The sequence below is a fragment of the Aspergillus clavatus genome, genomic scaffold, assembly GCF_000002715.2.
Source record: "Aspergillus clavatus NRRL 1 1099423829805 genomic scaffold, whole genome shotgun sequence".
Taxonomy (NCBI): Eukaryota; Fungi; Ascomycota; class Eurotiomycetes; order Eurotiales; family Aspergillaceae; genus Aspergillus; species Aspergillus clavatus.
Genome location: NW_001517094.1, coordinates 4,291,532 through 4,312,877, shown reverse-complemented (window position 1 = coordinate 4,312,877; position 21,346 = coordinate 4,291,532). Strand labels below are relative to the sequence as shown.

Sequence of the window (21,346 nt, the reverse complement as noted above, 5' to 3'; positions counted from 1 at the left end):
GAGACAATGCGGAGAGCTTGTTCACAGAGACTTACTACACAGTACTACTGGATTGTTGAATCTCTGAATCTCTTACACTCGGCATTCAACGATAATGTTAATGAAAATGAAAATGAGCGCACATAGTGTACCGGATGGATTAATTATGTGCACCTACAACACACTCTGCAATACCTTCTTCATTGCGAATTTTGGTACACAAGCCTATTATAAATGACCCAAAGTTGGGGTAGTCTCGCAGTAGTCTGTACAAGTGTCATGCATGAATGGGATCGCTTGAGATGATTCGTACTGAGAAGCTATAGAGAGCTATCAACACTCAACCTCTAAAGATAATCTCCTGTCGGCCTGTCTTGGAGGCAACACCAACTCCCGCTGGAGAAGCAAATGAACAAAAGGGAGAAAAGGCAACAGTTTGCCAAGGAAAGTAACCATAAAGGCTGTTCAAGTAAAAAAAAAAAATGGTAGCGCCTGGAATCCAATGCGAGATGATGAATGGAAAAGAAAACAGAATAGGAAAGGAAGTCTCAGAATGGTCGTAATGAGGAGCGGTATCCGCGCGCTGCAAGGGAAAGTGCAAATGAAAGAAGATGTCGTGTGGCGGTCATGTTTCAGAGATGGACTATTCATCGGGACTATACAGGTTTTGGTTCAGAATCTTGGTCATGGTAAACATGTGTATGCGATCCTGTTTGAACACGGCTCGCATGGCGTCGTCGCAGCGGATCTGACGTCGGTCATTGGGATCTTGAAGATCGTGCTCCCGGATATACTGCCAGAGTCTCTTCACCGTTTGAGGTCGCGAAAGCTACCAACCCATCAATGTCAGTTTCGGAGGTAGAAACGATAAACCGCAAAAACAGGGGGAAAGCGTACCGTCACCTCGCCGTCGAGTAATGCTGACAGTGGGGGAGACAAATTAAGCGGTTTCTAAGTGAGTGTCCTTGTCAGCAAAGACCGACATGACAGAATGGGACAGAGATGGGAGACCAACGTGAAAGCCACCAGATCGGTTAGGTTCTTTCTTGGTCTCAGAGCCCGAATCAAGATCCGAATCATCCTCCGCCTTGACCTTCTTAGACGTCTTGGCCTTTGCCTTCTTCTTTACTGGCGGCGCCCTACGCGTACTAGCACCTCTAGTAGGGCGAGCCCGCATGTTCTCCTCCGCCTGCAGTTTGGCAGCATAGATGGCATCCGCGTCAATATCATGATCAGGTTTCTTCTTCTTCGCCGGTGGGGTCTTGCTCGCGGTGTCGGACTGTTCGTCACTCTCTGCTTGACGCTTCTGTGGAGAGGAGGACGGAGCGGGGGGTGACGGTTCGACTGGAGTGACTGAGGCATAGTTCTCTACATGGCCGTTGTTCGTAGGGGCAGTGGATGAGGTAGCCGCATCGGAGGAAGCTCCTATACCGCTTCTTGCGGCAAATATATCGAACCTCTCCATGATGAGCTGCTTGATTGCAGCCTGATATCACAATTCGAATTAGCGGAGATTTCATAGTCACGGCATTGGAGCCACATGAATGCGAGCATGTTGCGACGGGGTCTTGAGCGGCAATCACAGACCTTTTGCGGAGTAAGGTCATAGCCAACCACTTCCTGGAGACCTTTGCGAATGCGCTTCTCGGAAATAGTATTCAGATCGCTCTTAGCCAGTATCGCGTCGATGGCCTCGATATACTGATTGCGAATATCCGGAGATACTATCGCGAAAGGCATGATGTCAGCTCAAGAGACCAAACTCGGACATTGGGCACATGGAAATATGGGATCTTACGCGACATTTTCGGTCAAGTAGCTTCGTTGCGCGTCTGTTTTCCCAAGGGAGTAAATAAGAAAAGCAATAACTGGAGAGAATACAATTGCTGTACGACCGAAAGTAAGCTGCTGATGGTCCTAGAATGAGTCCAATGAGGAACACAGTGGTGATAGTTGAGATCGTCTAGATCTAAGCGGTCACTCACTTGGCGCTTAGTACCAGCGGGGCATCAACGAGAGGTAGATGAGATGAGAAGAAGAGGGATACTATGGAGGAAGATGGGATGAGAAGAGAGAACTCATATAAGTCTCCTATCAACAAAGGCAGCGATGAAAGCAATTGACTCAACGATTAACTTGTGCCCTTCACCTGCAGGGTCAAAAGAAGTCCGGGATAATGCGTCCGGAGATCATTTGATTGTTATGCTGCTCCTCTTCGTTCTCCAGATGTCTAGACGGAGATCGATACATGGTGTACTAGTGTGACCATCATTACTGGGCTGCGTCTAGTAGAATTCACGTATGTTACGGCGGCCATACGAAGCAGGGATCAGGCTAGGCTGTATCAGGAAACCATGCAGGAAGCCTAGCTGGAGAAGCTGCTTTGCTAAGCTGTCACATGATTCTAGATCAGCTGACTAGCTGAGTCATAATTGAGTCAGCACATCGCACACAAGTGGCTGCGGTTTGGATTTGCTCTTTTTGCCCTAAACTCGACGGCGAGCCAAAAACGGGGTCGACCAGCAGAAAATTAGACAGGATCTCATTCTTGATATTCCCAACCTATTCCCCCCCCCTCCCCATCGCCTTCGCTCCGCCCTCCCCGGTTACGAATAGCCATGGCGCCCAGTTTCGATACTCTGTCCGAGCAGGACCTTCACGAAGAGGAGGAGGAGGAGATTGACGTCTCCGGTGAGTGCGATTGTTTGGGTTCTGGTGTTTCTTTGTTGCCCCTCTCGACTGACGCGGCTTGTTCTTCGGCTTTTAGATCTTAAGGCGCAATATGAAGTGAAGCTCGAGGAGGGTTTGGATACATTTGTTGTCATCGATGGGCTTCCGGTCGTGCCCGAGGAGAGCAGACAAAAGCTCGTGAAGTTCTTGATGAGGAAACTCAACACAGTGGGCCACACATCCGAGGATGCGGTCTTCATGCCCGTTAACGATAAGAACATGTCTGAAGGGTATGTTTAGATGGAAAGGACTGGGCCAGAGAGCTGAGAACATTAATTTTTGTTTCTCTCCGTTAGTTATGCCTTCGTTGAGTACGAGACCCCAGAACAGGCCGTCGCCGCGGTCAAGCAGTTGCACGGCACCCCCCTCGACAAGAAGCACACTCTCCTTGTCAACAAGTTGATGGATATCGAGCGCTATGGCCGCGAGGGACGCATCGACGAAGAATACAAGCCCCCCACCATCGAGCCTTTCAAGGAGAAGGAACATCTCCGCTCGTGGCTTTCGGACCCCAACGCCCGTGATCAGTTTGCTCTTTACCGTGGTGATAAGGTTGGCGTTTTCTGGAACAACAAGAACAACCCGCCCGAGAACGTCGTCGACCGTGCCCACTGGACCCAGCTTTTCGTCCAGTGGTCTCCCAAGGGTACTTTTTTGGCATCCGTCCATCCCCAGGGTGTTCAGCTCTGGGGCGGTCCTGCTTTCTCGAAACAGAAGCAGTTCCCTCACCCATTTGTCCAACTTATTGAATTCTCGCCCGGTGAGAGCTATCTGACCACCTGGTCTGCGCGTCCTATCCAAGTGGAAGAAGGCCAGCCCATTTTGTCTTACGAGGAGGATGGAAAGAATATCATCGTCTGGGATATCGAAACTGGAAAGCCTCTGCGTTCGTTCGTTTCTCATGATCTCAGCGCGCCGGGAGGCGAAAGCGACGCGCAGCCCAAGAAGAAGGTGCAGTGGCCTGCATTCAAGTGGTCTGCTGATGAGAAGTACGTCGCTCGGATGCTGCAGGGTCAGTCTATCTCGATCTACGAGCTTCCCCGGATGAACCTGCTTGGCAAGACCTCCGTTAAGGTCGATGGAGTGATGGATTTCGAATGGTCGCCCGCCACTGTCAACCGTGAAGGTGTCAAGCAATATGAGCAGCTGCTCTGCTTCTGGACCCCTGAAATCGGCAGCAACCCCGCCAGAGTCGCTATGATGAGCGTACCATCTAAGGAGATTGTACGAACTCGTAATCTTTTCAACGTTTCGGACGTCAAACTTCACTGGCAATCCCAGGGTTCATTCGTTTGCGTCAAGGTCGATCGTCACTCGAAGTCGAAGAAGTCCATGGCCACTAACCTAGAGATCTTCCGGGTACGCGAGAAGGGTGTTCCTGTTGAGGTTGTCGACAGTCTCAAGGATACCGTTATCAACTTCGCCTGGGAGCCCAACGGAAGTCGCTTTGTTCTCATTACCAATGGTGAGACTGTGGCCGGTGCCGCCGTGGCCCCTAAGACGGCTGTGTCCTTCTTCGCTCGCGAGAAGAAGGGTGGTGCAGCTGGCAACTTCAAGCTGGTGCGCACCATTGAGAAGAAGAACAGCAACGCGATCTACTGGTCGCCGAAGGGCCGTTTCGTCGTTGTTGCCACGGTTCACTCCCAGACCAGCTTCGACATGGACTTCTGGGATATGGACTTTGAGGGTGAGAAGCCGGAGGCAGAGAAGGATCTGACAGCCAACGTCCAGTTGATGAAGACTCTTGAGCACTACGGTGTAACTGACATTGACTGGGATCCTACTGGTCGCTACGTTGTCAGCAGTGCTAGCGCGTGGACTCACTCGGTAAGAGGCCTTTTGTCTTCGCTTCTCATCATAAAGTTACGAATATACTGACCCTTGCGACTTTGTAGTTGGAAAATGGCTGGAACATGCATACATTCTCCGGCAACACACTCTCCGAAAACCCTACCGAGAAGTTCAAGCAATTCCTCTGGCGCCCCCGCCCACCCACCTTCCTCAGCAAGGAGGAACAGAAGCAAGTGCGCAAGAATCTTCGGGAATACTCGAAAGAGTTCGATGAGGAAGACAGATACGCCGTCGATATTGCCAACACAGCCGTCGTGGAGAAGCGCAAGCGTGTTCTCAGCGAGTGGATTGCCTGGATCCGCCGGGAGAAGGAGCTTCTGTCCGAGGACAAGGATGCTTACGGGCTCCCCGAGGATGTGGACGACCCAAAGAAGGCCAAGGACGCCCCTGCAGTCACATCCGAGCAAGGCGAGGCCGTTGTGGAGGAGATTGTCGAGGAAATCGTCGAAGAGAGCGAAGAGGTCATCGGTTGATTGGGGTTTTCTTTCCGTATCTAATGCTATCCTCTATTTACCTTTTTTCCTTTCTCTTATCCTGTCTTGTTTGTCGAGATTGTCGCCAATTTCCCTCCCAGAATATTGGGATTCCTTGTTTCCCTCTCCGCCTTGAGCCTTCTCCCATGATCTGTTGGCTTGGTTTCAGTCCAGTGGCGCCTGGCACATTCAAAAAGTGGATAGATTATGTATTGCATCTCCCAAGATGGGAAGTCATGCACGCAATGTTGGTAGTATGAGAGATGACAATGCATGAGCGAGCAACCTTCGCGTCGTATATAAATCCGATCTGTCAAAAGTAATATGAGGCGCTCTTTTCTTCATTCAGCTGGCCCCTGTTCACTGTTCTTACACAATCCTCAAGTCGTCCAAGTTCGCCACGACTGTGGTTCCCGGCGGAAGCCAGAGATGCCTCGCTCGTTGCAGGGTTAGCTGGTACACGCCTTTTACATCTAGAAGAATTCACATGTTTGACCGGAAGATGTCGTTCTCGAATACAACTAAACCATATTCACAAACAGCATCAATCCAACCAAAACATTCCGAGTTTCAGCACCCAAATACCGGTTATCATACATTCCACCCACACCACTGGTCCCCGTCGAAGTCGCAACAGCACCAGTCTCAGCACCAGTCGCCGTTGGCCCGGAGTACGTACTCGTCGACTGCACATTCACCCGGAAGAACGCATTATTGTTGCCGATAACATTCCCTGCAGGCGAGTACTCGCACACGACATACCACCCCTGCGCCCTCGTATACTGCCCGTGCTTATCCTTCGCATCACTCCCGTCGCTATATCCGCAATCAACGGCCGCGCACCCGACCTCTTTCGTGGCCCGCCAGACCAGCTGCGTGAAATGGCCCGTCTCCTCGGTAAAGCCTGTCGGTAGCTTGAAGTTGTATTTCTGGCCCTCGTCGCCCCACGCCGAGACGGCGGTGATGGGGTCCGCGTAGCCGAAGGCGAGGTTCTCGCCGTATGGCCCGTCCTGTGGCGGATACGTTAATAAGGCATGGGGGAGGTGTATGGTGGTGGTTGGGGGGGGTGTGTTGGAGGAGTGACGTACAGAGTGCCTCCATTTGCAGCCCTCTGCCCAGTCTCTAGCGTATTTTGTTAGTGTCTCGTTCCAGGTTAGTTCGCTTGCGTTGTGGTTTCGGCGATAGGTGTTGCTGGCGGAGAGGATTGTATCTTTAAAGAGCTCTGGGGAGGTGTATGAGGGTGGGTGTGGGATGGTGGGTGTCACTGCTGCTGAGAGTGTGGTTATTGACGCATGGCTTGCTAGGCAAAATTGGAACCACAGCAGGAGCTCGAGTAGTCGGCTTGAGGTATGTGTATGCATTCTGGCGAGCTTCCTGTGTTTATCGGGTACTTCGTAAAGTCCTCGGTCTCGCTATGATAGGTTTATATCTTGTGCTTCGACATCCAATGACATAGATGGCTTGCTGCGTGAACTTGATTGTTGCTCGCTGCTTATACAATCGATGGAGCAACAACAAAGTCAAGGCGCTCTTTGATTCGATCAAGGTACAAGTACAGCTTTCATAGCAATTTTAGTCAAGCAATCCCATCTGTGTGCCGTTAGAAATGACTCCAAATAGCGTAGATGTGAGGCCATACTGTTCAATGCATTATCGAGCTCCATATATGATGTACTTTCTGAACAATGAGACACTGTTGCAGACGTTGTCGGCCGTCCGAACCATAAATAACATTGAGAACCGCCATCATTTGATTGATGAAACATGCAGGCGAGAGTCGAGAAGCATGGCTGGATGACAGCGCTTACACTTTGTATCAGCAGTCGCTCATTGACGTCAGCCCCGTGTCTCCAAAGTCAAACCACAACAAAGTCAGATCGACTCGGAAGATGGACTTTGCATGATGCGGATACCTGCAAGGATCTAGAACGCTTGGATTCTGAAGAATTGATCAGACTCTGTCTCTATGATTGTATGTCAATATGACTGCAGAAGGTGATATCAATCCTTAGCCGCTGTTGTCCCAGAACAAGCCATACCCCATCCGTCCTATCCGTGAATCATCGACTGTATATAACAATGTGGGTATTCTAGGCCATCTAATTTATATATATTATGACCACATACACTGGTCAATCACATAACATTACATCCGATCCCGTACATGGCGCGTTCAACGTCGCGTTTGACCTGGTACCAGTCGGCTCGTCGCTCGGCAAACTCGTACACTTCCTCAACCCTCCAGATCCCGTAGAACCGATCGGCATCAGCTATGAGCGTTGCTAGTTCTTTGGCGTCGGATGGATCAATAAGATAGATCTGTGCCAATTCGCAGAGCGCCTTGAAATATAAGAGAAGGTCGCTGTTCCTCAAACTTTGCACGAATTTGAAGTAGTGGTTCATATCACTGGTCTTATTAGAAACAATGCATTGATACTCTGGAAGAGAAATGGAACATACCTGATGAGTTTCAAGGATCCCTCAACGCTGATCCTTTGACGCTTCAGATGCTTGCACAGGGCTGCAAAGAGTCGGAGCCCAACCTCCTGGTTGAAGACGTCTAGTGTACTCTTGTCAGTGCTTCCTATCAGCATCTGCGTGTGAGATGACACCACATCGACTACAGCGGCGGCCGCATCGCTGACAGCAACATCCATAGTCTTTCGATAAGGGTCTGTGGAAACATCAGGGTTGAAGTCAGTAGCTAGCTGTCTGATCGCGAGGATATAATCCACTTCCTCCATCAGGACATCGATGCCTTTGTTCAATCCAGCAGCGACACGTTCATCCAGGATCTGTTCAAACTTTTTCTTCTCCTTGACTGCAGGATCCAAGAAGTCACTTCGATCCGTGATCTTAGAGCCGAGAAGCTCCTGTTCGTAAAATACATCAATCATCTGCAAGATGAGATCGCCGACGTTGACAAGTTCGAGAAAGGTGACCAGTGGTTCAACCCCGGCTTGGTCGCGATCTCCTTGTTCACGAGGTCGATAATTGGACAGATGGTCGACAGCCTTGTTGAACCCAACAATGAGATGCTGATGTCCAAGAATGCGTACAAGCGTCACAAAAATCGCCTCACATTGCTGCTTAGCCGCTGCGCCGGTCTCTCCGCCGATTTTCACAAACTGAGCTGCACGTTCCAGGGTTGATTTGGCCGAGTGAACCAAGTTTAAAGCAATCTCAATGCTGAAAAGAGATCGAATACCCTCCATCTTCAATTTCATCACAGCAGCTTTGGCTGCAAGTTCTGTTGTTGGAGGAGCCTCTAAAGTAGGAGTAATGGCTGGAGAAGCAATGGTGGAAAACCGATTGGGGCTTTTCATCGTCGAGGAAGGCTCATCCGCAACAGGCTCTTCGTCGGATTTGGTTTCGCTAGGTTTAGAGCTTGAGAAACTAGGGAGAATATTGACGGGGGCCATGATCACCTTCTTGAACGATGTCAAGAAATCACGTTTGTCAGCCTGTCGGTTGACATTAGACATCAAAAACGATTCAGTTGAAGCCGCCTGTTCTGAAAGTTGCCTGTCCCATTCATCTACCACTGCTGCGGAATTCTTTCGGAAATGATCGAGCTCTTCTGCGAGGTATAGATCAGTATGAGGCTCGTAGACTTTCGCGACAATATGATCCAGGAATTCATCGAGACTATCGGTAGTGCTCTGTATCGGTAAGAGTGCTTCTGATAAGTTGAGACACTGAGCGAATGTCCCCGAGATGGCAACGAGGTATGATTCAAGGTTCGTGCGATGCAACTCATCAAAGATCGCAGTCAGAAACGGATATAGCACGTCTTGTCCGACCTTTTCAACGAATGCGGGGCCAGCTCTCAGCGCTGGGGGAAAGGCACGGTTGATGATTGACACCTCCTCGTTATAAGCCACACTCAGCCTGGTGAAGAAAGCCTGAGTGTGTTCAAGCCTGATCTCCTGGTTTTGCACATCGATACAGTCCGCCACAGTGCCTAGATCGGATTTTCGAGTGATAATATGATTATGATGGATGAAGAGCTCGACCGCGGACTTTCCCCCATTTAACATAAATAGGACATGGGCATATTTGCGCATCGCACCGTCAATATCATCGGTCTCATAGCCTTGTCGAAATTCATTCAAGGCCGCAGTTTCGAACATGGATATGGCAGTTTGTAAACGTTCATTTCGTTCCCTCCAACCCTCCGTTGTATCGCATTTGGCGAAGGATTGCAGCTGGGATAGGATTTGAGCTTGTTGTTGCGGGTCCGGATATTCCTTGAAAAGTAGATTATCTGGAGATGGACCACGCGCGGCAATATCCTCGTAGAATGGCGCCAATGCGGCATGGACTTTCCCATACTCAATGCGTGCGTCCCCACGCACTGATCTGACCTGCTTCAGCACTCCCAGAACAGAATCCTTTTCCAGCTCTTTAACATCGTCGGGGGGAGCAGATGTGGAAAGCTTGATCTGGTCGAATCCGTCGGAGAGCGTGCTCAAACTAATCGTTGGTATCTGGTCACTGGATGGGCGTCCCGGCTTCTCCTCCTGCTGTTCCTCAACCGATTCCACGTTCGCGATTGTACCAAAAGTCGCCTCGGCATGTTTTCGGGCCTCGTTCTCGTCCCAACAGCCCATGCGCTTCAACTTTTGCACCCATCTGCTATCATCGTAGGCCATTTCGCGGAGGAGTCTGGAAGACCGTGCGGCGCGAATGAGGTCGACGGGCGAGAGGTAGTCGATAATCGAGGACATAATCTCTGAGACAAGTCAGACTACTCATCGTAACCGTGATTAATTGTGCTGAGCATACCTGCTGGAAGGGAGGCTCTGGAGATTTCCTCCATGGAAGCCAGCTTGAGCGAAGCCAATACATCTCGGCGCGGTTTCCCGCCTGGCTTTGGCCCGTTCCTCGCATTCGACATCTTGTGCTCTTTGGCTCTGCATCGAGAGAGGAGCTGGTAGTTGTTTGAACAGAGGTAGAGAAGCCTACCACTGTCGTATCAATCGAGGCTGTTGAGCTATCGAGCCAACCTGCGGGGAAATTGAGATAGAGGATATGATGTGATGTGATTGTCAATCTGTCATTTTCATGAGCAGTATGTACTCATTCTTGGTAGAAAGGCATTATCCAGGTCCAAAAGATTGGACCGTGGCGTGTGTATCGATGATTATGTTTGCGGCTGAGATCCGGTAGACTATCGAAGGATTCTCGACTCTTACTGTGGCTATTTATGACTGCTGCCACCTGAGCTCGCCGCAAGCTCTCCAGAAGATCCATCAGTGGGCACACCCCACCCACCAATCAAAACTGCAGGATAGACAGTTTGATGCATTCAACGGCAAATGGCAAAACAACAGAGAACTACGGGGAGTGGGATTTATAGCTACTACAGGAATGAGAGGTAAGTCCTCTAGTAAAATAAGAATAGGATCGCAGGGTTGGGAGTGAATTGATTGACTATGGCAAGGAGTTATGTGTCGTACCTCCATCTGAGACGTAAGAATATATACAACGCTTCATATTGTTCTAATTTTGCTCTAGTAAAGTATAAAAAAATATTTTAGAGCTTTGAAGGAATTAGCAGAGCAACCAATGCCCACAATCAATGAGAAAATTGCAGAGCAGGACGTCCCAATGCTGTCAGTTGAACGAGGACAACTTGTGATGACAATCTTGTGAATGATTTGAAGACCTCAGGCACTACCTGACTGAAGATCAAAGTAAATACAAACCACCCACCACAAGGGCAGTTTCCAGTCATACAAACCTATCGCTTCTCTACAAAGCTTCCAGGAGCAACGAAAGGAAAGAATGAGCTCCACTATTTGCTTACCACCTTGCAAGGAAGTCGCTCATCAACCAGTGCTTCATGTCGAAGCTCGCGTCAAAGGCAACAGTGATGGAATCATTGTCCGAACAGACTTGGTACTGAACACCTTACGATCCAGCTGCGATCCTTCAAGGCTCTAAGTCAGGACAGCAGATCCGCAACGAGATTACACAGTGGTTAACTGACAACTTTGTCGTCTTATCTCTTGGACAGGAAATTCACTCGTTTGGTAGGTTGCAAACCACATCTCAGACATATGGAGCTTCTAACGTTGTGCTAGACGGCTTAAGGGAACCGTATGCACAAGCTCTAGATTCTATAACTGTGACAGAGTGTACCGGAGGTGATGTCGAATCTGGTGCGTACCGTCTTCGGAATGTTGAGCTCGACGTCCAAGCCTATCAACTCCGCACACAGCTCGACAATGAAGGCTCTCAACATACTCAACAGGTGGAGGACGCCACGGAACTTGACGATGATCAGGGAAAAGTAAGGGTTTTGGTGTTACCGAGCAGAGAACTAGACGGGCTATGGGAGTCGTACGGTCACACTTTTGAAAGATGGCCACGGACAGCGACTCACGATCTTCAGCAGATTGCACTATGACCAGCCTCTACAATCAACACTGCTCCGAGCCATAAGCCGAATGGGTTGGTATTCCTCATAGCAGAATCGACATTGAAGATCTCAAATAACGACCAGACAGTGTCCTTTTCTGCTAGAAAGCTTGACAAATGGACGATCAACTGGAACAGACTCATTCTGCTCTGGGGTCCCCCAGGCACAGGGAAAACGAGTTTATGGTGCGTAAGTCCAAAGATCGTCGCTTGTTATTGATGGCTGAGAAACGAAGTCGCGGCCTTTCTCAGAAACTCGCAATTCGTCTCGGAAAGCATTACCCACAAAGTAAGCTGGTTGAGATCAATGCACACTCCCTTGGAAGTAAGTTTTTTGGAGAAAGCGGCAAACTGGTTAGTAAGGCTATTGAGAATATCGAGCTACTTCTTGAGGAGGAGGAAGACACTTTTGTCTGTGTGTTCGTAGATGAGATCGAGACACTAGCAGCTCGAAGGGAACGTGTGCTGAGCGGCAATGAACCGTTTGATGCGGTTCGAGCAGTGAATGCCTTGCTCACGGGACTGGACCGGCTCAAGCAGCACCACAATGTCGTTATAATTTGCACGAGCAACCTGGTAACAGCATTGGTGAGTCTCATCTGCAGTCCATGCCAGTCGAAAGTCCAACTGAAGTTCTTCTAGGACCAGGCCTTCCTTGACCGCGTTGATATCAAGCAATTCGTCCCCCACCTGTCAGGTCGAGCGGTGTACGGGATATACAAGGAATGTCTGGAAGAGTTGAGTCGCCGTGGCATTGTCGAGGGCGGTTCATTCGACGTTATCCAGACCAACCCAGATGATCCACAGACGGCGTTGCAATATGTAGAGCAACCTGGAGATTCTCTCGTATTACCAACATTTGACGAGATGCTTCTCAACTATCAAATGTTTTCAGACGCCATACCCAAGCAGCTTGCAGATGCTGCTTACGCCAGTATGGTAGGCAAAACAATCATCGCAAAAGAGAACAGACTTGCCATTTCTAACAATGGGCATAGGGATTGAGCGGCCGTACTATCAGACGTCTGCCGGCTCTTTCTATAGTGCTCCATAGTAATCACGCTCGATGTGATGTTCGACATGCAATTCAAGCATTGCAGATGTGCATAGCTTCGGAAATCCAGGCCAAGGCTGAGGCCATGTGACGAGCCTACCCAAGGACGGTAACATACGGGAGGCCGGGGACGATCGGATGACCTCAACCCGACAAGGTTCACAGTATGTTAAGGGTCAAGTAGTATTATCCAGAGCCTGATGGTCATCGCTTTTCGTATTTAATTGAATCTTCTCTAAATATCATTGATTCTTTCTAATTCAAAGCTCATCGTCTGGCTCGATTGCTGAATTTTGTTGTTCCGAGAATTCGCGGTTTTCACCGAAGGCAGCTAGAGCCGCTCCGGCAGCCAATCAGAGCGAGGGTTTAGCCAATTCCAAACCCAAGAGAAACTTGACGGTTCGACAACCTCAACTTCACCTCCAAAAGCACATCCTCCTGTGCGCTGAGCCTATTCCAACCCCCCTCCCTCCCCTCCCCTCTCCACCGTCTGTGGCTATTGTGCCTTCCTCTTAACCTATTAATCGGAGGGTCCCAATTACCGTCAGTATGCTGGCACGTACTGTTCTGCGCAGCGTGCCCTCCCGGGGTATCGCCCGTCAGTCGTTGAGCAAGACCACCACGGTACGCACTGTCCCGGCATCTGACGTCCATTGAGCGAAATGGACAAGGACAATTGTTCTACAGTTGCATTGTGAAAATGGAGCCAGGGTTGTTTACTGATGAACTACGCAGCGTGCGTCTTCCTCGACAGCCGGTGCCGAAGCCGCCAGCTCCCCCTTCCACCTCACACTCACTGCGTCCGTCGCAACCGCTGCCGCCGTCGGATCCGCCGCCTGGTACTACACTGTCTATGGAAAGGAGGCATTTGCTATGACACCTGCTGAGGAGGGGTGAGTCAATCGATCGCGATGGGTGGGACAACAGGCCATATAATGAGCTTTTCCGTTTCTCCGATACCGATCGTCCATTTTCGATTTCAGGATAAAGAGAAGGCTGACACATGGAACCATAGTCTGCACCCTACCAAGTACCCCTGGGAGCACGAGAAGTGGAACAAGACCTTCGATCACGCCGCGTGAGTTTGTTCCTTCACTCATATATTGTGTGCTTGCAGCGCAACACGGGTTCTTGTTTGCTCATCATTTCTTTCCATAGTCTCCGCCGTGGTTTCCAGGTCTACCGTGAAGTTTGCGCCAGTTGCCACTCGCTCACCCGTGTCCCATGGCGTTCGTTCGTCGGTGTCATGCACACCGTCGATGAGATGAAGGCCTTCGCCGAAGAGAACGAATACGACACCGAGCCCAACGACCAGGGTGAAATCGAGAAGCGTCCCGGAAAGCTTTCCGACTACATTCCCGCCCCCTACAAGAACGAGGAGGCTGCCCGTGCCGCCAACGGCGGTGCTCTGCCCCCTGATCTCAGCTTGATCGTCAAGGGCCGTCACGGTGGCTGCAACTACATCTTCAGCCTTCTGACCGGTTACCCCGATGAGCCCCCAGCTGGTGCTACCGTCGGAGAAGGCATGAACTTCAACCCTTATTTCCCCGGAACCGGTATGTCGTGAATCTAGCTTCTTTGCCTATCAGATCTTTTACTAACCTCAATTTAGCCATTGCCATGGCCCGTGTCCTGTTCGATGGTGTCGTTGAGTACGAGGATGGCACCCCTGCCACCACCTCTCAGATGGCCAAGGATGTTGTCGAGTTCCTCAACTGGGCCGCTGAGCCTGAGATGGACGACCGCAAGAAGATGGGTGCCAAGGCCATTACCATGCTCACCGGTCTCTTCGCCCTGAGCGTCTGGGTCAAGCGCTACAAGTGGTCTCCCATCAAGACGAGAAAGATCGTGTACAGCCCCCCCGTTCCCCGTCGCTAGATGCTGCAGCGGACATGTATGAAATACCAAAAGCGAAGGGTTAGGTGCCGGGACTGGGAACCTTGAATGCTGCTAGGTTCGTGTCGTTGGTGCACCTTCATGCATCGGTTTTTGTCTATGCTTCTGCTGCGTGTTTGTTTGTTCCACGTTACTCAGGACACCTGTATCTGTACCCTAGATATTTCTTCTCCTTTCGAAAATCTTGTTTGAAGATTCAAAGATGTCAATTTCATTTTCCTTTGTCATGTGAGAGCCCTCTTTTCTTGCGCACTTTGCGCGGTACAATATCGCACTGTGTGGCTATTTCCGAGGCATCCGTCTCCCCTGACCTGGAATTCGTCCAAACCTGTCCATGAGGAGTATCGTCAACACTGGGATGACATAATCAATAAATTTGTACTTATTTTTTTGTGGATTTCTCTGCTTATTTCCGTCAAATAGTAATATGTACAACCAGAGCCTGCGACTAGCGGGTACTTAGATTAATAAATGGATTATCTACTGAAGAGATGACTTCCCATCTTGGATTGTCCTCTCCCCATCGCCAAAAACCCTCGCGAAGATGTTGTCATAAGCACTCCACATAGCGAAGAATACCAGATCCGCCAATTTCATTAGCCACGGCGGGCTGCGGCCATCAGGACCGGCCAGCACTCTGGACAATGTCATTAGCGTCAAGAGCACGGGGCCCCACGAGAAGAGGAAAACGAATTTGCCAATCTTCTGACGGACAGAGGTGATCTGATATGTTTTGATCTGCTCAAGATGATTTCGATACGCAAGGGGCAGGTTATGTTCAGCCGCGCCGGTCGTGATCAAATTGAGATAGCGAGCGGAGGGCTGGGCATAGCCAGGGTTGGGTCGGACAGGCTTCCAAGGCGAGGAAAGCGGACGCTTCCCCATGGCCGGGAGTCTTGAGCTTGCGTCGTCGACGGGGGAGAGGAGGGTGTGAGACTTGCAGGGCTTCGTTCCGGGATATTCGGGGATTGGGTCGGCGGGGCTGTATGACTGCGGGAAGGGGTAGCAATCGACAACGACGTCCCGGTAACCGCGTCCTCCGCCCTCTGTAGCTATGATTTTGGCATAATCGGCAACCGTGACCTCATATACGACGCCGACAAGAGGGATGGAGTTCTTCTCGTGCGAGATAAGAGTGGATTTCTCCGATACACCTGCATCGACTAGCTCGGTATTCCCGTTCCCATCTGTCTGTATATCACTCGGTGTGTGGGCACGGTGTCGGGTTCCTGCGAAGCATGGCTCCGCGTACGGTAATCCGGGAAGGTCAAAGGTCAACCGTAAGCTCGGCACGACGACATTGATCTGCGATAAAGGCCTGATGCCTCGCTGGCCCAAGAAGGTTTTCGCGGCCAAATTTGAGCCGTAAGCAAGGTATAGGACGGTCTCTTCGGGAGGTGCGACTTCTTCGATGCGGTGGGTTGCGACTTTCTCGGCGAGGTATTCGTCGTTGTCCAGCGACCTCTCCGTAATTGAGGCCCGCCGCCTTGCAACCGTGGTCTTGGGAGGGTGTCGATTGGTCTCTTGGATAGAGAGGCCCTGCTCGGTGCTTGGGCTGGCTATTTCCCAAAACCACCAGAACGTTTGGATGGCATTGAACTTGTAAGCAGCAAAGGTTCCAGAGCGTTCTTCTGCATCCGGGGTACTAGGTGGCTGTATGGCCATCTTGTCTATCGGTTCATGCGCAAGGGGCTATCGTTCCTGGCGTCAGTTTGCTTGTGAAATTTGTCAGTTCATCTCTTTATTACGACAGCAATGGAGGCATTTAAAGCCTTCTCATTTGAGGCAGCCATTGCTTATGCGTTTTCTTTCTAATCAAGGAATATCATAGTCATTTGCACGGATCATCGGGATGCGGAGCAATAGAAGCCCGCCTCGGCACGGAGTCCGCTAACTCCGTTCTCCGTTTATTCCTCCGTATAAACGGAGAACGGAGCATGATGATCTTACAGCTCATGTCGCTGGAGTGGCCGGCGGAGTTGGCTATTTCACCCGTGACCCAAGTCATTATTATTTCGCGGAGGTAGGGAAAAGTAAGGTATAATTCGCATTATTATCTGAATTACTATCTATGATACGGTGCAGATAATCTTCCCCTTGGTCTGATTAGTTTCCATCAACTTGTGCGCCTCAACGATTTGCTCCATTGGGAAGACCTTCTCCACAAACACCTTGAAGCTTCCATCCCTGAATTTGGGCAGAGCATGTTCCACGAGAGTATCCCGTAGCTTCTTTTGGTATCCCTCGTCTCTGCTTCGCAGAGTGCTGCCCTCGAATCGGATCCTCTTGCGAAGGAACGGAGAAATGTCAACACCTTCAGGAAGCTTGGTTCCTCCCAGGAATGCGAGATTCACGATGTGACCATCTTTGGCGGCAGCATCCAAGTTTCCTTGAAAATAATTGGCTCCAATATAATCAACGATGACATTCACACCTTCTCCGTTGGTCGCCTTCAGGACTTCGGCGGACCAGTCCTGCGTATGGTAGTTGAACCCAGCAGTTGCACCGAGCTCTTTGACGCAGAAATCTATCTTCTCCTGAGAGCCGGCAGTCACATAGATTGCCTTGGCCCCGTCTGCCTTTGAGAGTTGGATACCAGCGATCGAGACTGAAGATGCACCGGCATGCCAGAGGACAGACTGACCCGGCTTGTACTCTCCGACTAAATACAGTGCCTGAGTGGCTGTGATCCAGGTCTAAAAAGAAGGTTAGGGAGCCGCCTTCAAGTGTCTCGAATTGTTCTTGAGATGCAACTTACCTCTGGAATTCCCGCTGCTTCCTCCCAGGAAAGCTCCGATAGCTTGTGAATAAGCATATTAGTAGACACGGCAATGTACTGAGCATAGGCACCTATGGAGCGGGAATTTAGCAGTGATATGTAATGGGAACCTTCGATGTGCTAACCTCCATAAGCCAGACCGAACACTTCGTCTCCGACCTTGAAGTCCTTGTTGGCATTAGGCCCCAGAGTTTCGATAGTACCTGAAAATTCAACTCCCAGCGTCTCTGGTGCCTGAGGTGGAAGTGGATATTTTGCCTCTCGCTGAAGTAGATCCATGCGATTTAGGCCGAATGCCTTGATCCTCACGAGTGCCTGGTTGCCGCTGACGGTAGGCAATGGGATATCGTCAACATCGAGGGCATCCGCAGGGCCTTTGCCCCCTCGCACAACTATTCTTGTATCAGCACCCGGTTCATGGCTGGTAAAGAAGTAGAATACTCGAACTGACCAACTGCCCGCATAGTCTTTGGATGAGCCATTTCTGGGATAGAAACAAAACGGTGTCACTTATCAGATCGGAAGTTGATTGTATGCTGGTAGCCTTCCTCGGAAATATTCCTTTTATATACGCTTTCCAGTTGGAAGAAAACCCTTCGAAGCAGCTTTAGGAATCAGGGTATATCATCTTTAATACTTCTTGAGCTCCACCGGCATGTTCGCTGTGATTGATAATCGTGCCCCACTACCGTCATCGGTAGGTGCGTCGTTGGGGAAGTGATATTGCCGTGCATTTAGCAAGAATGCTAATTGTACACTACTTGATTGGTTTTCCAGTAGCTTGTTGCAGGAGACCGAAGCGGCACCGATATTTTTTTGGGTATCAGCACGTCCTCGACATAAGCAATACCGAGGGAAGTTAAATCACGTCAGTTGTGCTGTGCCGATATCCTTGGCTTACAGATGATTGCTGTATTCCTATCTTTTGAACCCCTTGAAAAGATTGTGTGGCAGGGGCATCTGATTCTAACAGTTGCTGGTTTAATGACTCTGATCATGATGGCAATACTAAAGAAAAGGTTGAAATCATGTCTAGATACGTGAAAGATCAAGCAACTTCCACCTCCTTTGCATAGACAACAGTCTCATCTTTTGCATAGACAACACTCTCATCCATAGTCGAGTTTGCAGTCGCAACTACTCGAGTGAGCCAATCTAGATTGACCCCCTCTGATGCAGCCATAAGGGGTTCAGCGCCACGCCCCTCCCTCTTCAACATCAGCTCCGCCCATTCCGTAATCAATCCAATCAAGCGCTCGACCTGCTCAAACGTGTTATCGGCATGGAAGACGACCCGCACGCGCCCCTCTCCCTTCGGAACAACTGGATAGTCGATAGGCCAGACGCAGTAGTTAGCGAAATGGCAATGAGCGGAGAGGAGATGATTCTCAAGGCCGCGGTGATTGATGGGAACAATGTGTGTGAGGAACCGTCGCTGTTCCCAGTCTTTGCCCAGTGGGAGGGAGAGGATCCCGGCTGCTTCGGCGCGGATGTAGGTTGGGTGGGCAAGAATGTTTTTGAAGAAGTATCGGACGAGGTCTTGGATGTGGTTTTGCCGCTGTGGATGGGTACGTTAGTACCAGCATTTTTTCTTCTTTTTCAGCTTCAGGAGGAGTGTGAGTTACCCTTCGAGTCAAGCCGGATTTGAGAAGGGCATAGCCTCCTTTAATGGCGGCCAAAGCCGGGAATGAGGGGGCCGTAGAAAAGATCAGACAGCGGGCGAAGTTGAGGAGCATGTCTTTGATCGTTTGGTCGCACAGAACGACCGCTATCAAGTTTAACCAACGGGTGCTAAGAAGAACACAAATTAGAAAGCTCACTCACCTCCATGAGATCCCAGTGCCTTGCTAAACGGATGCAGCCGGATAGCAAAGCTCTCCTCCAACCCTAAAGCACAGACAAGGCCTTTCCCCTGAGGCCCCATTAACCCTGTACTATGCGCTTCGTCGATGAAGAACTGGAAGTTTCCAAGCGGAAGGATATCCTTCGCAGCCTGGAGCAGGTCTTCCACCGGGGCGATATCTCCATCCATACTATATACCGACTCGATGGATACCAGAACCGTGGATTTCCCAGATAAGATGGATGGCAGAGTCTCATGTAAAGTAGTAAGAACCTCACGAAGAGACTCTACATTGTTATGCCGGAAGGGCCTGCGGACTGTGGCACGACTGGTCCGCATCCCCTCGTGGATGCTGCCGTGCACGAGTTCATCGAAGACAATCGCATCTCCTGGCTGAGGAATAACTGAGAAAACAGCGCAGTTGGCGTCAAATCCACTATCAAAGAACAGGCCAGTCTTTGCGCCGTGGAACTCTGCAACTTCGTGCTCCAGTTCCTCGACATATGCATGGTTTCCATCCATGAGACGGGAGCCACTGCTCCCCAGGACAAAGTTGGGTTTCTTCGCCAGCTCGTCAAAAAAGGCCATTCGAAGTAGCCCGGACCTATGTTGCACACATCAGTAGGCTGCTTCTCACTCCTATAGTTGATAGAGACGGGGCTACGTACTTGGACAGCGACAAAATGTCGCAGGAAGAGAAGTCCACCACCTCACGGGCGGGAAGTAGAGTCAGCATTGTCTGGTCCCTGCGGCGCTTGTCTAGGACTTTCTCCAAGTTCAGGTAAAATGAAGGAGCGTCTTTCATCTCATGCGCCTTGGGCTTTTGAGCTTCCAAGACCTTGGCCATCATGAGAACAGCTGATTGGTCAGCCATGTTGTTCGTTGCTTCACTTATTTGAGCTGAGATTGATGATTGTTGAACACTAGAAACTACCCAAACACAACTACCCAAACACAACTACCCAAACACACTTTTATATACTTGTACTGGATACATCGGAGACTCGGGAACGGCAACGGTACAGACTTAGGGCTAAGACGGACGGACGGGGAAGGGGACGCCGTCGACAGAGTAAGACGGCTTCCGTCGCCGCTACATAGACTATAGCCCCCGTCTGCAACGCTTCAGACAAGGAGGCAGAGAACAGGCCGCTATGAATTTCTCTGGGCAGGTTAGAATTGTGCATCTCAATACGAATACAACAACTGACACAAGCAGACTATCTTTATTGGTGGTGGCTCGAAAGGGCTGGGCTATGAGCTCGCTGTACTGCTGATCAAAGCACATGCCGCGCATATAGTCCTCTTTGCGCGGAACCAGGAACAACTCGACATCGCAAGAACCTCCCTCGAGAAGTTGGCACAGAAGAATCAGTTGGTTCAGACACGATCTGCCGACCTTTCTGATCCAGCACAGGTGGGAAGTCTACCCGAGCAAAAGTCTCGCACGCTGATGTGTCTTTCTAGATCGATGATGCCTTTGGCGCCTTTCCAATCCCAGATTATCTATTCTGTGTCGTAGGCGGTGCGACAGTCGAGTTAGGCTACCTGATCGACAAAGACCCTGAGCATATCCGATCATGCATGAATACGAATTACTTCACGGCCGTTTTCATGGCTCAGGCCATGCTACGGATCTGGGTCAATGCGCCGCCGTCTCCCCAAGGAGGCCCTAATGGCAAGCCCCGAACCCGACATCTAGCATTCACCTGCAGTGTCACGGCCTTTGTTGGGGTCCCGGGATATATTGCCTACACACGTATGCCCTTTCCCTTCCTATTAGCTTGTTACAAGAGGAAACTGAGCTCGGATATTCAAATATAGCCACGAAATGCGCCGTCCGCGCCGTAGCAGACACCCTCCGACAAGAGGTCCTCCGCTACAACACCGCCGCCGTTAACTACAAAGTTCACTGCGCTTTCCCAGCGAACTTCGTGACCCCTTCCTTCATCGAAGAACAGAAATACAAGCCCGAGCTTACCAAGCGTATAGAAGGTACGGATAAACCTGTTCATGATTTGATAGAGAAGACGCCTTCGCCTACTGAAGTGGCGCGACGGATCTTGGACGGCGTGCATAGAGACGAGTATGCTATCTGGTATGATTTTGAAAGTTCATTCCTTCTGAGTAACATGCTTGGCCCAACGCCAAAGAGGGGCTTTGGCATTGTGGACTCGTTGCTTATGGTTTTGGCGTGGATTGTTTGGCCATTCGTGCGGAGACAGCATGATGAATTGTGTCGGAAGGATGGTATAGCCGGTTGAACATGGGACCATTGCTCTATAGACGAATATAGGACACGTTATCGATGAATC

General features: G+C 50.3%; 10 protein-coding genes across 10 annotated transcripts, besides 2 other annotated features; 4 read left to right on the top strand and 6 right to left on the bottom strand.

Annotated features, from left to right (window-relative positions):
* Positions 1-622: 622 nt before the first annotated feature.
* ACLA_032490 (SWIB/MDM2 domain protein) lies at positions 623-1,719 on the bottom strand (the record flags this gene model as incomplete). Its single annotated transcript, XM_001269939.1, has 4 exons — positions 623-808; positions 877-930; positions 995-1,465; positions 1,567-1,719. The coding sequence occupies 4 exons, from the start codon at positions 1,717-1,719 to the stop codon at positions 623-625; spliced, it is 864 nt and encodes a 287-aa protein (XP_001269940.1).
* An 878-nt stretch (positions 1,720-2,597) lies between these two features.
* On the top strand, positions 2,598-5,033 carry EifCb (translation initiation factor eIF3 core subunit b; the record flags this gene model as incomplete). Its single annotated transcript, XM_001269938.1, has 4 exons — positions 2,598-2,670; positions 2,747-2,939; positions 3,006-4,536; positions 4,605-5,033. The coding sequence occupies 4 exons, from the start codon at positions 2,598-2,600 to the stop codon at positions 5,031-5,033; spliced, it is 2,226 nt and encodes a 741-aa protein (XP_001269939.1).
* Positions 5,034-5,554: 521 nt separating this feature from the next.
* On the bottom strand, positions 5,555-6,394 carry ACLA_032470 (putative extracellular SCP domain protein Pry1; the record flags this gene model as incomplete). The annotated part of the gene is made up of 2 exons (XM_001269937.1): positions 5,555-6,043; positions 6,122-6,394. The coding sequence occupies 2 exons, from the start codon at positions 6,392-6,394 to the stop codon at positions 5,555-5,557; spliced, it is 762 nt and encodes a 253-aa protein (XP_001269938.1).
* A 775-nt stretch (positions 6,395-7,169) lies between these two features.
* ACLA_032460 (exocyst complex component Sec10 family protein) lies at positions 7,170-9,933 on the bottom strand (the record flags this gene model as incomplete). The annotated part of the gene is made up of 3 exons (XM_001269936.1): positions 7,170-7,440; positions 7,494-9,768; positions 9,822-9,933. 3 exons carry the CDS (start codon positions 9,931-9,933, stop codon positions 7,170-7,172), a joined length of 2,658 nt encoding a protein of 885 aa, XP_001269937.1.
* Positions 9,934-10,823: 890 nt separating this feature from the next.
* ACLA_032450 (putative pachytene checkpoint component Pch2) lies at positions 10,824-12,464 on the top strand (the record flags this gene model as incomplete). The annotated part of the gene is made up of 7 exons (XM_001269935.1): positions 10,824-10,937; positions 10,993-11,071; positions 11,123-11,381; positions 11,437-11,492; positions 11,549-11,645; positions 11,696-12,047; positions 12,102-12,464. The coding sequence occupies 7 exons, from the start codon at positions 10,824-10,826 to the stop codon at positions 12,462-12,464; spliced, it is 1,320 nt and encodes a 439-aa protein (XP_001269936.1).
* A 598-nt stretch (positions 12,465-13,062) lies between these two features.
* On the top strand, positions 13,063-14,391 carry ACLA_032440 (ubiquinol--cytochrome-c reductase catalytic subunit CYT1; the record flags this gene model as incomplete). The annotated part of the gene is made up of 5 exons (XM_001269934.1): positions 13,063-13,137; positions 13,249-13,406; positions 13,529-13,591; positions 13,672-14,069; positions 14,126-14,391. The coding sequence occupies 5 exons, from the start codon at positions 13,063-13,065 to the stop codon at positions 14,389-14,391; spliced, it is 960 nt and encodes a 319-aa protein (XP_001269935.1).
* Positions 14,392-14,889: 498 nt separating this feature from the next.
* On the bottom strand, positions 14,890-16,074 carry ACLA_032430 (uncharacterized protein; the record flags this gene model as incomplete). The annotated part of the gene is made up of 1 exon (XM_001269933.1): positions 14,890-16,074. The coding sequence occupies one exon, from the start codon at positions 16,072-16,074 to the stop codon at positions 14,890-14,892; it is 1,185 nt and encodes a 394-aa protein (XP_001269934.1).
* A 404-nt stretch (positions 16,075-16,478) lies between these two features.
* On the bottom strand, positions 16,479-17,670 carry ACLA_032420 (NAD(P)H-quinone oxidoreductase; the record flags this gene model as incomplete). The annotated part of the gene is made up of 4 exons (XM_001269932.1): positions 16,479-17,105; positions 17,168-17,259; positions 17,314-17,580; positions 17,640-17,670. 4 exons carry the CDS (start codon positions 17,668-17,670, stop codon positions 16,479-16,481), a joined length of 1,017 nt encoding a protein of 338 aa, XP_001269933.1.
* A 566-nt stretch (positions 17,671-18,236) lies between these two features.
* ACLA_032410 (aminotransferase class I/II-fold pyridoxal phosphate-dependent enzyme) lies at positions 18,237-19,905 on the bottom strand (the record flags this gene model as incomplete). The annotated part of the gene is made up of 4 exons (XM_001269931.1): positions 18,237-18,746; positions 18,814-18,956; positions 19,013-19,635; positions 19,700-19,905. 4 exons carry the CDS (start codon positions 19,903-19,905, stop codon positions 18,237-18,239), a joined length of 1,482 nt encoding a protein of 493 aa, XP_001269932.1.
* Positions 18,257-18,302: a microsatellite.
* Positions 19,906-19,960: 55 nt separating the features above from the next.
* Positions 19,961-20,002: a microsatellite.
* A 183-nt stretch (positions 20,003-20,185) lies between these two features.
* On the top strand, positions 20,186-21,295 carry ACLA_032400 (putative short chain dehydrogenase/reductase family oxidoreductase; the record flags this gene model as incomplete). The annotated part of the gene is made up of 4 exons (XM_001269930.1): positions 20,186-20,203; positions 20,251-20,448; positions 20,499-20,790; positions 20,856-21,295. 4 exons carry the CDS (start codon positions 20,186-20,188, stop codon positions 21,293-21,295), a joined length of 948 nt encoding a protein of 315 aa, XP_001269931.1.
* Between the last annotated feature and the right edge of the window lie 51 nt (positions 21,296-21,346).